Source organism: Myotis yumanensis, unplaced genomic scaffold (assembly GCF_028538775.1).
Source record: "Myotis yumanensis isolate MYYU_CA2020_CCGP unplaced genomic scaffold, mMyoYum1.0.hap1 SCAF_2, whole genome shotgun sequence".
In the NCBI taxonomy this organism is placed as follows: Eukaryota; Metazoa; Chordata; class Mammalia; order Chiroptera; family Vespertilionidae; genus Myotis; species Myotis yumanensis.
The window spans coordinates 137101533-137117517 of NW_027223753.1; the positions used below are offsets into that span (position 1 = coordinate 137101533).

The following is a 15985-nucleotide window of genomic DNA, read 5'->3' on the forward strand; positions in this document are numbered from 1 at the left end:
TATTATTGAAAGTATTACAAATGTTCCCTGTTTGACTTACTCCACCCTGCTCCCTTCCCCTCCCCAGGTCTTTCCTGATATATTGTCTGTCCATGGGCTATACATATCCTATATAATAAAAGGCTAGTATGCAAATTGTCCCCTCGACCGGGAGTTCAATCGGGAGTTTGACCAGGGGATGGGACCGGCTGGCCAGCTGCCCGCAGCCCCTCCCCCAGCTGACCCTGCCTCTGATTGGACCCCCCAACCCCGATCAGGGGTGGGGCCGGCCAGCCAACCTCCTGCGTCCTCTCTCCCCAGCTGGCCTGGCCCAATTGGCCCCAATTGGGGTGGGCTGGCTGGACCCCACCTGTGCACGAATTCAATCACCAGGCCTCTAATATGCCTATAAGTTTATTAGTTAATCTCTCCCCCCACCTCCAGTACATTAGTGTGTTGCATGCTTCACTATCTCTGGATTTTTAGATGCTCTTATTTCTTAAAGTACAGTTTTATTTACACTATAATATGTATCTAGAAAAGGATAGGTCTAACCTGAATAAAATGTTCTCTGCTAATATCCTTGTGTTTTTCCTAAAGTATTGAGAACCATAGTTGAATTTTCTTTTTTTTAAATACATTTTTATTGATTTCAGAGAGGAAGGGAGAGGGTGGGAAGAAAGGAGGGGAAAATGAGGAGGAGGAGGAGGAGGAGAAGGAGGAGAGAGAAAGAGAAAGAGAGAGAGAAACATCAATGATGAGAGAGAATCATTGATCTGCTGTTTCCTGCACACCCCCCACTTGGGATCAAGTCTGCAACCCAACATGTCCTTTTGACTGGAATTGAACCCAGGACCCTTCAGTCCTCAGGCTGATGCTTTATCCACTGAGCCAAACCAGCGAGGCGAGTTTCCTTTAACAATTCACTTATAGCAATTTCTAGTGTGAGGTCAGGCAAAATAAATCTTGAGACTCCTTACTGGTCCTATATTGTCCCTGTTCCCATTTCAAATCCAGTTGTTTAAGGTGGGTTTTATCAGGCATCAGATATACAAACCAGACAATAATAAATGGGATCCTTAGAGATTTAATCATGCAAGGAGGTAGGAAAATGTCTCTGCCCTCCCCTCCTCACTGTAAGTGTTATTTAGATGACAGACTTCCTTTCCCTTCTTTCCTCACTTAAACTGTGAGTTCAGGGTGTTATACTATTTACTATGTCTGTTTTTAGATCATATATAGAACTTAATTATTGTAATACTTTTTCTTTTGATGGAAATAAGTTTTCTTGAAGTATTTATTGATAGAAAAGCTTAGTTATCTGAATCCTTTGGGCATGTTAGTATTGTGGATATAGACAGTGTAATCGAATAAAATAAAAAACCAAAAAACAATAGGATCAGATTCTTCTACTAGGAAGAGTTACTTATAAAGGGCAAGTACATAAATTTTCTGAGCTTTCCGTTCTTCATGTTTGAAATAAAGAGAAAACCAAATTATTTTAAAGTTCTCCTGAGATATGAAATTCTATTTTGTTTTGAACATTGTGAAAAGAACATAGTGCCTCTATGTAGCAAAAAGAGAGTACCTCTCTAAGTACTATCTATCTACACTAATAAAAGAGAAAGATGCAAATTGACCATACCTTCATGATGCCCACCAGCCAATCAGAAATGAGTATGCAAATTAACCCAACAGAGATGGCGGGTTAATTTGTATATGCAGGTGCTGAGCGGCTGGGGGCGGGGTGGGACGCTTGCGTAGTCCATGGCGATGACGCAGGCGTTCTGCACTGCCCCAGCCGCTCCGGGCCTCTGGGCAGTGTGGGAAGGCAGAAAGGCGGCTCTGGCTGGAGCGAAGGCAGTGCTGACAGCCAGGGGCAGGAAGGCCTATTCTTGCATGAATCTTCGTGCATCAGACCTCTAGTCTACACTAATAAAAGACAAAGATGATAACTGACCGTATCTTTGCTACACCGAAGCCACGCCCACCATCCAATCAGAGCGACTATATGCAAATTAACCCAACCAAGATGGCGGCTGGCAGCCACAGTGCTGGAGCAAGCAGGAGGCTTGGTTGCCCCAACGATGGAGGAAGCCAAGCTTCCCGCCTGCTTTGGACGGCTGTGGCCTCTGCAAAAGGCAACCAAGTTTCAATTATAGAAGCTAAATAAATCCCAGATATCTGCTTCCAGCCAGCCTCCACTGGGAGCTTGGGTGGCTGGGGGCTGTGGCCAGCCTGCAAACAGCCATCAGCCCCTCACCCAGGCTGTCCAGGCACCCCAGGAGGGACCCCCACCGTGGAGGGGCTGTGGCCAACCTGCAAACAGCCATCAGTCCCTTACTCAAGCTGGCCAGGCACCCCAGTGGGGACCCCTATCCTGAGGGGCTGTGGCCAGCCTGCAAACAGCCATCAGCTCCTCACCTAGGATGGCCACACCCTCATCGGCTGAGGGTCCCCACTGGGGGCCTTGGCCAGCCTGCAAACAGCCATCAGCCCCTGACCAGACTGGCCAGGCACCCCAGCAGGACCCCTCACCCTGAAGGGGGTGTGGCCAGCCTGCAAACAGCCATCAGCCCCTCACCCAGGCTGGCCAGACTCCCCAGGGGTGACCCCCCCCTAAAGGGGTTATAGCCAACCTGCAAACAGCCATCAGCCCCTCACCTAGGCTGACCAATGACCCCAGCGGGGACCCACATCCTTAAGGGGCTGTAGCCAGCCTGCAAACAGCCATCAGCCACTCACCCAGGCTGGCCAGGCACCTCAGCAGGAACCCCCTCCCTGAAGGGGGTGTGGCCAGCCTGAAAATGGCCATCAACCCCTCATCCAGGCTGGCCAGGCACCCCAGTGGGGACCCCCACCCTGAGGGGGTGTGGCCAGTCTGAAAACAGCTCTCAGCCCCTCACCCAGGCTGGCCAGGCACCCCAGCGGGTCCCCCACCCTCATCCGGCACACCCCTCAGGGCAAACCAGCCAGCCCCACCCATGCACCAGGCCTCTGTCCTATATAATAAAAGGCTAATATGCAAATTGACCCTAACAGCAGAGCGACTAGGAATCACTGGTCACTATGACACACACTGACCACCAGGGGGCAGGCGCTCAATGGAGGAGCTGCCCTCTGGTGGTCAGTGTGCTCCCACAGGGGGAGCTCTGCTCAGCCACAAGCCAGGCTGATGGTTGCCAGTACAGCGGTGGTGGTGGGAGCCTCTCCCGCCTCCTCAGCAGTGCTGAGGATGTCCGATTGCAGCTAGGCCTGCTCCCCTCTGGCAAGTGGACATCCCCTGAGGGCTGCCGGGCTGCCAGAGGGATGTCTGACTGCTAGCTTAGGCCCAATCCCTTGGGGAGCGGGCCTAAGCCAGCAGGTGGTCATTCCCCGAGGGGTCCCAGACTGTGAGAGGGCACAGGCCGGGCTGAGGGACCCTCCCAAGTGCACAAATTTTTGTGCATCGGGCCTCTAGTATATATATAAGATAGAGAAATATGCTGATTAACCGGGACGCCGTAAGTGGTCGACTGGACAGGAGGTTGTGTGTGCAGCATAGGGGGGTGGGGTAGCAGGGACCTCCATGCCCCTGAACTGGGGGAGGGCCTGATCAGCAGCGGCTGCAGCTGCTTCAAGGGCCGGAGAGGGAGGCAGGGCTGGACCAGAGGGTGGGTGGTGCCGAATCGTGTATTGGGCTCCTAGTAGCAAATGTAATAAAGTATGCGGAAGGTCACATTTTTAACTTAAAAGTACTTTGACCTTTCCAAGTATTAATGTGTTGTCTCTCACAAAGGATCATTAAAGTGCTGCTAATGACATATTCATAACAGTGATATTAAAACTTAAAAAATACAGTAATAGAAACTAAAAAATTATAATAATTTTGTTTGGGCCAGTCAGTTGAGTGCCAAATAGTAGCCTTGAGGGTATCAGTGTAGTGTGGCCAAGTACATCAATTGTTCATAATACAATTGGCTAACCAAGAAAAGATTATATTCTTCTGTTTAAGAAGACACCGGGGTTACATAGTACATTTGATATGAACCCCTCCAATTAAAAAAATTTTAAAGCTTTAAAAATACATTTTAAGTAAAAATACACTTTAATTTTCTAAATGTTTACTATTTTCTTGATGCTATAATATAGACTCTATATATTACCATTAGTATCTGTGCTGTTTTATTTATGGCCTCTGTCATTATCATAGTTGCAATCTGAATGGTGTCTTTTTTTTTTTTTTTTAAATATATTTTATTGATTTTTTACAGAGAGGAAGGGAGAGAGATAGAGAGTTAGAAACATTGATGAGAGAGAAACATCGATCAGCTGCCTCCTGCACATCTCCCACTGGGGATTTGCCCGCAACCCAGGTACATGCCCTTGACCGGAATCGAACCTGGGACTGAAGGCCGATGCTCTATCCACTGAGCCAAACCGGTTTTGGCAGAATGGTGTCTTTCTTGTTGGATTTAGCATTTGTCATTTGCCAATTACGAGTATATAATTTCTTATCAAGGACCTTTATGTTTAGTGAGGAGAATAATGATTTCTTGAATTGGTTTGTAGTAATGTGGTTTTTTTTAAAGGTAAGATTCCATATATATATATTATATATACATATTTGATTTTTTAATTGATTTTAGAGGAGAGAGGAAGGGAGAGGGAGAAAGGCAAACATTGATCTGTTGCTTCCTGCACCACCCTGACCAGGGATCAACCCACAACCTGGGTATGTACTCTAACAGGGAATAGAATTGGCGAACTTTCGGTGCATGAGATGGCACTCAAACTGAGCCACACCAGCAAGGGCCTGTAGTTTTAATAATGACTGGGAAAGAGAAAGAAAGCATTTTTTGAGAAAAATTGTTTAAAATTTTAAGCACCCCAATAGCAGCCAATATAACAGTTAAAACCATTGTAGTGGTAGGGTAATCTATGCCAGTTAATAAGACACAAGTACTTCTAGAAACAAACAAGAAAAAGTGTGTGTTCATCCACAGTTTTTAGTATTTACAGGTTAATTTCTAGGGTGGTATAGTTCTTATAGCTCACTTGTGTTAAGATGAAAATGTTTGAAAATTCAACCTCTTGGAATATATTTGTTACTGCAGACTTCAGTACAGAACAGTGTTTGTTATTTTGTGTGACAGGATACCCAGAGTTATATTGACGAATGTCCTGGGAACGGAGTTAGGAAGAAAATACATAAAGACCTCTCCTGTAACTGAGGCCACTTTGGGTGATACAGACAACTTGCAATCAGAGCAGCTTTCTTCATCATCTGATGGCAGCCTAGAATCTTGTCAAAATCTAAATCCTCACAAGAGCTTCTTTTTAAATGAAAGGTATGTTTAGTGATAACTTTACTCAACATAAATATTATTCTCTTGAGCCCTCCTCTATTCTTCCCCAACAGATATGCTATTACTAAATGTGAGGCAAATGTGCTCTGATGGCTAGTGTGACTTTTCTCTCCTAGTGGCTGGAACCAACACTCCATGCATGGCTAATAACCAGTTTAAAAAATAGTTATTCCACTTGTGTTTTGGGAAAATGGATACAGACTCTTAATGAGAATTTAGTTAACTATTTTAGTATTTCAGTTAATTTGTCTGGTGTAATTAAAATCCATTCTCCTGACATCTGTGTATTCCTCCTCCTTCTCTGTCCTATTCATTCATCTGTCAGCCTGTTCTTCCATCCCTCCATATTGCCGTATTTACTGCTTTTATATCCAGATTCTAGAACTGTACCTGGCACTTAGTGCTTAGTAAGTATCTGTTGAATGAATGGCTGATTGCATTTCTCACAAAAATGGTTTGAGATAGCTGAATTCCATTAATAAAAGTGTCTTACTATGCCAGTAAGAGAAATGAAAATATGAAGTTGCTTTTGTTTTAAGTTCTAGAAGAGTGGGGATTGTAAATAAGAAAAAAAGCATGGGAAAAAGCTAGGGGATGTCAGTTAGCAGATACTAATAGACCTTTAAACTTTTACTTTATCATGAACTTCTCTTTTTACTTTTCTGCTTTCAGCCAGTACAATAAATAGTTTTGATCTGAATGAAAATTACTGATCCAGTCTTATTTCCCCCTTCCCCCTCTGCCCCTGAACCACCCAGAGGTAACTTCTGGTTTATATTTCTCTCTTTTTTAAAAAATATTTTTTATTGATTTCAGAGGGGAAGGGAGAGAGAGATAGAAACATCAATGATGAGAGAGAACCATTGATCGGCTGCCTCCTGCACGCTCCCCCACTGGGACCAAGCCCGCAACCCAAGCATGTGCCCTTGACCAGAATTGAACCTGGGACCCTTCAGTCCGCAGGCTGATGCTCTATCCACTGAGCCAAACTAGCTAGGGCTTGTATTTGTCTTCTAAGCCTAATTACATTAAAGAGTATTTATAGTTGCTTCATTAAAGATCTGTAACAAATTTCTTACATTTCTAACACATTTTATTTTTATAAACTCACTTCATTTCTTATGAACTTAAAAATTTTATGAATTTTTCTCCTTTTGAAAGATATTTTATGTTTTCAATGAGGTTCTACTTAGTGAATTATCAATGACAATTTTAACTTTATACTTTAATAGATCTCTTTCTGAATTTGCTGGGAAAAAAATGAGTTTCAGTGGTATTATCTAGTTACTAATAAATTTGATGTATAATTAGAGATTATTAGTAGTACATTTATAACTTTATACTGTAGGTGTTTATTTCTGCCTTCTCTACTGGACCACGAGCTCCTTAAGGAGAGATGCCATGTCTTATTTGCACTTACACCCAGTGGTTAGCTCAATACATTTTAATTTTGTGCACTTGGGTTAATGTTTATGTCATTTAACCTTGACCTTTGGTTTTCTGAGTTGTAAAAACAAACAATTTTGAATGCCTTTTCTACCTCACAAGATTGTTTATTATCTCTTTTAAATTTCACTTGTGAGAATCCTATCCTATCTAATAAAAGAGAAACACGGTAATTAGCCGTACCTCCGCTACCCTTCCCATTGGCTAATCAGGGCGATATGCAAATTAACTGCCAGCCAAGATGGCGGCCGGCAGCCAGGCAGCTTGAAGCGAACATGAGGCTTGCTTGCTTCAGTGACGGAGGAAGCCAATGTTCCCTGCCGCCACTGCCGGCCTCTGAGCTTGCAGTTTGAAACATTGTTACAAATATAGAAGCTAAACAAAACCCCAGAAACCTGCTTTCAGCCAGCCGGGATCTCAGAGCTGGAGTTGAAACAGTGTTTCGATTATAGAACCCAAACAAACCAGATACCTGCTTTCAGCAGCTGAGGCCTCAGAGCTGGAGCCAAGCCTCAGAGCTAAAGCTGGCCCAGAATAAAAAGAAAAAGAAAAAAAGGAGCGGTTGGGAGCTTCAGTCACCCGCCAGCCTGAAAACAGCCCTCAGCCCCTCACCCAGACTGGCCAGGCACCCCAGTGGGGACCCCCACACTGAAGGAGGTGTGACCAGCTGCAAACAGCCATCATCCCCTCACCCAGGCTGGCCAGGCACTCAAGCGGGACTCCCACCCTGATCCAGGACACCCTTCAGGGAAAACCAGCTGGTCCCCACCCGTGCACCAGGCCTCTATCCTATATAGTAAAAGGGTAATATGCTTCCCAGCACCAGGATCAACGGAGTAGTGAGGCCTCCCAGCACCGGGATCAGCGGAGCCGAGAGGCCTCCCGGCACCAGGATCAGCATGACGGGGCAGCGCCCAACCCCCTGATCGCCCTGCGGCTCTGTGTGTGACAGGGTGCAGCGCCCCAACTCCCCCCACGGGCCCTGCTCTGTGTGTGACAGGGGGCCGTGCCCTAACTCCCCTATCGGCCCTGCTCTGTGCTTGACAGGGGGTTGCTCCCCAACCCCCTGATCGACCCTGCTCTTTGCGTGACAGGGTACGGAGCCCCAACCCCCCTGATGGGCCCTGCTCTGTGCATGACAGGGGGCAGCACCCCAACCCCCTGATTGGCCCTGCTCTGTGCGTGATGGGGTGGCACCGCAACCTCCCCATCGACCCTGCCTTGAGTGTGACGGGACGATGCCCCAACCCCCCAATCGGCCCTACCCTGAGCGTGACTGAGGGTGGCATCGCAACCTCCCGATCCGCCCTGCTCTGTGCATGACAGGGGGCGGTGCCCCAATTCCCCAATCAGCCCTGCTCTGAGCCCGACCAGGGGCTGCACCTAGGGATTGGGCCTGCCCTCTGCCACCTAGGAGCAGGCCTAAGCCAGCAAGTCATTATCTCCCGAGGGGTCCCAGACTGCGAGAGGGCACAGGCTGGGCTGAGGGACCCCCCCTCACCCCCGAGTGCACAAATTTTTGTGCACCGGGCCTCTAGCCCTATATAATAAAAGAGAAACATGCAAATTAGCATCCCTCGGCTATGCTTAAGCCACGCCCACCAGCCAATGAGGAGTGAATATGCAAATCAACCAGACAAATATGGTGGGTAATTTGCATACACAGAGCAGAGTGGGAGAGCCGCCAGCTTGGGGGGACATGACTCCCTCGGTCATCGGACGGAAAGCAGAGCAGGAGAGCCGGAGGCTTGGGGGGAAGTGGCTCTCTTGGTCGGGAAAACCCAGAATTCGGGTAGCACCAGGAATGCTGGGAATCGTAGTTCTGGTGCAGATGGCTCTCCTATACACTAGAGCAGCGGTTCTCAACCTGTGGGGTCGTGACCACTTTGGGGGTCGAACGACCCTTTCACAGGGGTTGCCTAAGACCATCGGAAAACATATATAATTACATATTGTTTTTGTGATTAATCACTATGCTGTAATTATGTTTAATTTATAACAATGAAAATACATCCTGCATATCAGATATTTACATTACGATTCATAACAGTAGCAAAATTACAGTTATGAAGTAGCAACGAAAATAATTTTATGGTTGGGGGTCACCACAACATGAGGAACTGTATTAAAGGGTCGCAGCATTAAGAAGGTTGAGAACCACTGCACTAGAGCAAAGTGAGCCTGGAGCACTGTTGTGGTGGGGGATGGAGGAAAAGCAAAGGTGAGAGACATAAGTAAAATCAGAGTGTCTAGGAAAAATTAAAGGGAAGATATCCTAAAACTTCCAGTTTGTTAGGTAATTTTAGATCTCAAAGGGCCAGCCCATTCATATGCAAAGGCCTCTGCTAGCAGCTTGGGTGGGGCGGGGTGTCAGGGAATCAACAGGGCGGAGCAAATAGCTATGGCTGATCATAAGCCCTGCCCTAAGAGGCCCCCGGGTCTCAGTGTCCCGGTAATCACTGCAAGCACCTCTGAGAGAAAGCTGCCCTCGAGTTCTGCCCGATGCCAGACAGTCCAGTTTTTCCCTGTATGAGTCCTGGGTCCCCAGAGATTCGCCCGGAACTGGAGTTCAGGGCCATCGGGAGCTTATGATTCCCTCCTTATTGAAAAAGACACTGGTGTCCTCCATCGCCAGCCCTTTCCGCACATGCGCCTCCGTAACTCTGCACTTTACTTCCACACCTCCTCTGAGTCACAGTGTGCTTTTCTCTTTCCTTCTAGTTGTAGAATTTCCACTCAGCCAGCCTTCCTGTGGTTCTGGATGATGTCTGTTTTGTCTTTTAGTTGTAGTTTTGAAGTGGTTGTGCGAGGCAGCAATTTCAGGTGTTTACCTATGCCGCCATCTTGGTTTCTCCCATTTTTTTTTTTTAACAATATATTTTTATTGATTTCAGAGAGGAAGGGAGAGGGAGAGAGAGAGAGAAACATCAATGATGAGAGAGAATTATTGATTTGTTGTCTCCTACATGCCCCCTCCTGGGGATCAAGCCTGCCGCCTGGGTATGTTCCCTGACTGGGAATCGAACTATGACCTCCTGGTTCATACCTTGATGCTCAACCAGTGAGCCATGCCTGCCTGGCAGTCATTATTTCTCTGTATCTTATCACTGCTTATATCAAACACTCTATTAAAGGTTGTTGTAGTCGATGATACTTAAGTCTTTTATGTTGGGGATGCTAGTGTCTTATCCTGAGATTTTTTTTTCTTTTTAAAAATAATTCTCACCCAAGAATATGCTTTTATTGATTTGAGGGAAAGAGAAAGAGAGAGAGAGTCAGACAAAACATCGATTTGGATCAAACCTGCAACCTATGTATGTGCCCTGACTGGGAATCAAACCTGCATTCTTTTGGTGTACAGGATAATGCTCCAACTAACTAAGCCACTTGGCCAGGGCTCTTTTCCTGAGATTGTTGTTACCTCTGTTGCTAATACCAGTGCTGCAAAAGGCATTTGTCATAGCCATACTAGTATTACCTTTTGGTTTAAGAAATGAGGGTTATATAGTACATTTGGTATGAATCCACCAATTTAAAAAGTTTAGAGCTTTTAAAAATACACTTTAAAGCTCTAAAGGAAGATTTCCTTCCTTTAAAAACTTTCCCATTGCTTGTAAATGACCGGAAATTGTTTGCTGAGCAATGTTTAATCTTTCTGCAAGTTGTTTTTGAGTTTGACACGCATTTTTATCCAATAATGCTTGTAATTGGTCTTCAAACTTTTTCGGTTGACCTGGATGTTCTTTGTCTTTCACATCGAAATCATCACTTTCAAAGCATTTAAACCAGCGTTCAAAGTATCTTGAGATGGAGCATGTTCACCGTAAGCTTCCCGAAGTATATAATAACTTTCAGCAGCTCTTTTCTTCAAAATAATGAATTAAAACTTCCTGCAAATGCTCTTTTTTTGGTATGAAATTTGACATTTTTAAGCTTAAAAATATCTATGATGTTAGCACCTTCAGAAAATCTGACATACAAAGTTTTGAAGCTTGTTGTCAGTACAGTTAAAAGTTAGGTTGCTAATTTGAGTTATTTCTTATTTTTTAATGTGAAATATACAGCTATTTACTTCTCCCTTAGCATTTCTTTTGCTGCATCACATATGTTTGGGTATTTTTCTCTTAAAGAATTTTTGTGAGTTTATTTGAGCCAAATTGTTCACAATTGCTGGGAAGCAAAATCTCAATGCATTGAGATAATGCTCCCTGTTTTTATTTTCAGTTTTCCCTTTTACTTGGGACTTATTTATAGACTCATTGGTTGTTTAAGATAAGTGTGTTGTTTCCACAAGTGAGAATTTTTTAGTTTTCCTTGCATTATTGATTTCTAACTTCGTCCTGTGTGGTCAGAGATGTTTTGTATGTTACTCATTTTTCTGAACTTACTGATACTTAATTTGTTGTCTGCAGTATTGTCTTTCCTGGAGAATGTCCAATCTGCACTTGAGAAGAATGTGTATTCTGTTGTTGTTGGCTAGAGTGGAGTGTTCTGTATATGCCTGTTAGATCTAGTTGATATATTCTGTTGCTCATGTCCTTTAATTCTTTATCTTCTGTCAGCTTCTGTTTGTTGTTGAGAGTGGGGTATTGAAGTCTCCAACTGTTATTGTGGAACTGTCTATTTCTTCTATTCGGTCAATTTTTGCTTCATATATTTTGATCATCTGACTAGATGTATAAACATTCATGCAATTGACCCGTAAATAACACAGATTTCAACTGCATAGGTTCACTTATATGTGTTCCACCCTCCACCCCTCCAATAAATGTATAGTTGGTCCTCAGTACCCCTGGGTTTTGTATCTACAGATTCAATGAACAGTAGATCAAAAACAGTTTTTTTTTGTATCTGTGGTTGGGGATCTGCAGATTCAGAGGGCCAACTATATGCATTGTTCTACACTATCCTATATAATAAAAGGGTAATATGAAAATTGACTGTAACGGTAGAATGACCGGGAATGACTGGTTGAAATGATGCACACTGACTACCAGGGGGCACACGCTCAATGCAAGAGCTGCTCCCTGGTGGTCAGTGTGCTCCTACAGGGGGAGCTCCGCTCAGCCACAAGCCGGGTTGATGGCTGCAAGCACAGTGGCAGTGGCAGGAGCCTCTCCCGCCTCCTTGGCAGTGCTAAGGATGTCCGATTGCAGCTTAGGCCTGCTCCCCGTGGAGAGCAGACCTAAGCCATCAGTTCGACATCCCCCAAAGGGCTCCCGGGCTGCCAGAGGGTTGTCTGACTGCCAGCTTAGGTCTGATCCCCTGGGGAATGGGCCTAAGCTGGCAGGTGGACATCCCCCGAGGGTTCCCAGACTGTGAGAGGGCGTAGGCTGGGCTGAGGGACCCCCTGAGTGCACGAATTTTTGTGCACCGGGCTTCTAGTATCCTATATAATAAAGAGCTAATATGCTAATAGTCATAACACCCTCATGTCATAATGATGGTTCAGCAGGAGGCTGTGTGTGCAGTGGGATGGAGCTTCCATGTTGCTCTGGAGACGGGGCGGAAGCAGGGAGGCGTTGAGAGGAGGCAGGACCATCCCGTGCAGGGAGTTGGGGGTGAGAGCCCATAGTGCCCCCCTCACCAGTCCTTCGCCACCCACTGCTTGCACTCAGTGCGTCCGTTGCCCACCTGCTAGGTGAAAGAGCGCAGCGCACTCACCTCCAGGAAGCAGCATGTGAAACTCCGCAGCAGGCGGGAGACTTCCACGCTCTCCTCTGCTCTCCTCCGGCTTCATGACGGGGCGGAGCTGCTGTGCTGTCCCGGAGACAGGGCAGAAGCAGGGAGGTGCCCGGAGAAGGCGGGACCAACCCAAGGCGACTTGTGGGACTGAGGGTGGGGCTTGAAGCAGCCAGAGAAAGCTGGAGGGGTTGGGGGCAGGGCCAGGCGCCCTGGAGCTATGGATGGAGAGGTTAGGGTGTCAAGGTGGGGCAGCGGGCAGGTGGGCGGGGCATGCGTGGATGGGCGGGGCCTCGTGGTTTTGCGCACCGGGCTCTAGTGTATAATAAAAGCCTAGGTGACTGTTAAGGTGGAATGACCAGAATGACCGGTCGCTATGATGTGCACTGACTACCAGGGGGCAGATGCTCAACGCAGGATCTGCCCCCTGGTGGTCAGTGCGCTCCCACAGGGGGAGTGCTGCTCAGCCAGAAGCCAGGCTTACGGCGGGAGCCTCTCCTGCCTCCGTGGCAGTGCTAAGGAGCAGCGAGCAGGTGGGCAGTAAGGAGTGAGGGGTCCCAGACTGCAAGAGGGGTCCCAGACTGCGAGAGGGGTCCCAGACTGTGAATTTTGTGCACCGGGCCTCTAGTTTCATGTAAGGGACTTGAACATTCATTGATTTTAGCTTTCATGGTGAGTCCTGGACCAATCCTTGTTATTACTGAGAGATGACTGTAAATTTTTTTGGGGGGTGAAAAATTATGTTGATTTTTTACTGCATGTGGGTTGGCACTCTAAATTCCATGTTGTTCAAGGGTGAACTGTTATCCTTAGATCATCTTGTTTTATTGAACTTTGTACTAATCCATAATGTCCTTTTTTTTTAAATCCTCTTATAAACTTTTTTTTTTAATCCTCACCGAAGGATATTTTTCCATTGATTTTCAGAGAGAGTAGAAGAAAGAGAGAAAGACAGAGAGAAATATCAATGTTAGAGAAACACATTGATTGGTTGCCTCCTGCATGTGCCCCGACCAAAGCCTGGGCTGTGGAGGAGCCTGCAACCGAGGTACATGTCTTTGACTGGAACTGAACCTGGGACCTTTCGGACCACAGGAGCGTGGCTAGGGCTAAACTTTTTGACGTAGTCTATTTTGTCTGATACTAGGATAGCCATGCCTGCTCTCTTTTGACTAGTATTTACATAAAATACATTCTTCCCATCCTTTCACTTTTAACTTACTTGTGTCTTTGGATCTAAAGTGAGTTTGTGTAGACAACCTATAGTTGGATATCATATATTTAAAAATCCATCCTGTCAATCTTTGTCTTTTGTTTGGAGAATTTCATTACATTTTAAACAGTTGATAAGGAGTAACTTTTTCTGTCATTTTGATATTTGTTTTCTGTATGCCTTATAGTGTTTTTTTGCCCCTTATTTTCTGATTAACTCTTTCTATATTTCCTTGTTTTTCTGTAATGAAACTTTTTGATTTCCTTCCTATTTCCTTTTGTCTTTATTCTATAGATGATTTCTTTGTGGTTATCATGAGTTTTTACACTTAACATTCTAAAGGTACAACACACTAATTTGAATTAATAGCAGTCTAATGTTAATAGCATTCAAAACTTCTCCTTTACAGCTCTGTTCTCACCTCCTTTCAATTACTGACATCACAAAATAATATTTTTATGCATTGTGTGTTCAAAATCATAGTCTTAATAGTTTTGAAAAATGTATTAGTCTGTCAGGCTGGTGTGGCTCAGTGTTTGAGCATTGACCTATTTACCAGGGAGTCACAGTTTGATTCCTGGTCAGGGCTCATGCCTGGGTTGTGGGCTTGATCCCAGTGGGGTTCATGCAGGAGGCAGACGATCAATGATTCTTTCTCATCATTGATGTTTCTATGTTTCTCTCCCTTTCATGTGGCTTTCAGTTACTGTCTAATGTCCTATCATTTCAACATGAAAAATTCCCATTAGCATATCTTGTAGGGCTGGTCTGGTGGTAATGAATTCCCTCAGTTTTTGTTTATTTGGAAATGTCTTAAGTTTGTCCTTATTTCTGGACAGGTTTGCCAGATGTAGGGTTTCTGGTTGAGTTTTTTTCTTCAGTACTTTGAGTAATCAACCCAGTGCCTTCTAGCTGAATGCTTTCTGATGAGAAATCTGCTTAAGATCTTATTGAAGATTCTTTGTATGTGACAAATAGATTTTTCTGGTGCTTTCAAGATTCTCTTTTTGCCTTTGTCTTTCAGATAGTTTGATTATAATATTTCTTGGTGTAGGTCTCATTGACTTTATTCTATCAATAGTTCCTGGGGGTTCATAGATGTTTATATTCATGTCTTTCATCAAATTTGGAATTTTTGTTATGATTATTTATTCAAATAATCTCTGCCCCTTTCTTTTCCTTTTGAAACTCCAATAATTTGCATATTAGTCTACTCCTTGGTGTACCACAGATTCCTTAGGCTCTGTTTACTTTTCTTACTGTTTTTCTTTCAGTTCCTCAGATTTGATAATTTCCATGATCATGTCTCCAAGTTCACTGATTGGTTTTTCTGTTTGTTCAAATCTGTTTTTCAAATCCCTCTAATGAAATTTTCATTTCAGTTAAGTGTACTTTTTAGCTCCAGAATTTCCTTTTGGTCCATTTATATATTTTATCTCTTTATGAATATTTTCATCTTGTCATAAATAATGTTTTTTTACTGTTTTCAAGACTTATTTCAGTTCCTTGAGGATTTTTAAAATAGTGTTTTTGTCTATTGAGTGTCATCTGGATTTTTCCAAGGACAGGTTCTGTTTTATATTTTTTCTTTGTTTTGCCATACTTCCGTTTTTTTTTGTACGCCTGGGAATTTTTCTGTTGAACACTTGACATTTAAATCTTATAATATGGTAAGATTCTCCCCCTTTCCCAGGATTTGCTGATTTTTTTCTTTTTCTTTATTAAAAAATATATTTTTTGTTGGTTTCAGAGAGGAAGGGAGAGGGAGATATAGAAACATCAGTGATAAGACAGAATCATTGATTGGCTGCCTCCTGCATGCCCCCTCCTGGGGATTGAGCCTGCAACCTGGGCATGTGCCTTGACTGGGATTTGAACCATGACCTATTGATTCATAGGTCAAAGCTAAACCATTGAAAACACTGGCTGGGCTCTTTGTCTTTGTTGTTGTTGTTGTAATATGTCTCTATTCCAGGTTTTGGCCTAGTGTGTAAACCAGCCGTGGGCAAACTACGGCCCTCGGCCGGATCTGGCCCGTTTGAAATGAATAAAACTAAAAAAAAAAAAAAAAAAGACCGTACCCTTTTATGTAATGATGTTTACTTTGAATTTATATTAGTTCACACAAACACTCCATCCATGCTTTTGTTCCAGCCCTCCGGTCCAGTTTAAGAACCCATTGTGGCCCTCGAGTCAAAAAGTTTGCCCACCCCTGGTGTAAACATAAGGTCCCAGGTCATTTCTTCTTTTTCAGGTCATTTCTAAGTCTGCATCTTTCCTTGGTCATGACTTTCTGAATTACCTTATATGTGTGGTT

The 15985-nt window shown here is 44.5% G+C and overlaps 1 protein-coding gene across 2 annotated transcripts in view; it reads left to right on the forward strand.

Annotated features, from left to right (window-relative positions):
• Positions 1-15985, forward strand: part of SENP7 (SUMO specific peptidase 7) — a 159214-nt gene that overhangs the window by 80000 nt on the left and 63229 nt on the right. For both annotated transcript variants that reach the window (XM_070406058.1, XM_070406059.1), the window contains exon 6: positions 5115-5309. In XM_070406058.1, coding sequence (XP_070262159.1) covers positions 5115-5309 — 195 coding nt within the window. The remainder of the gene's footprint in view (positions 1-5114; positions 5310-15985) is intronic.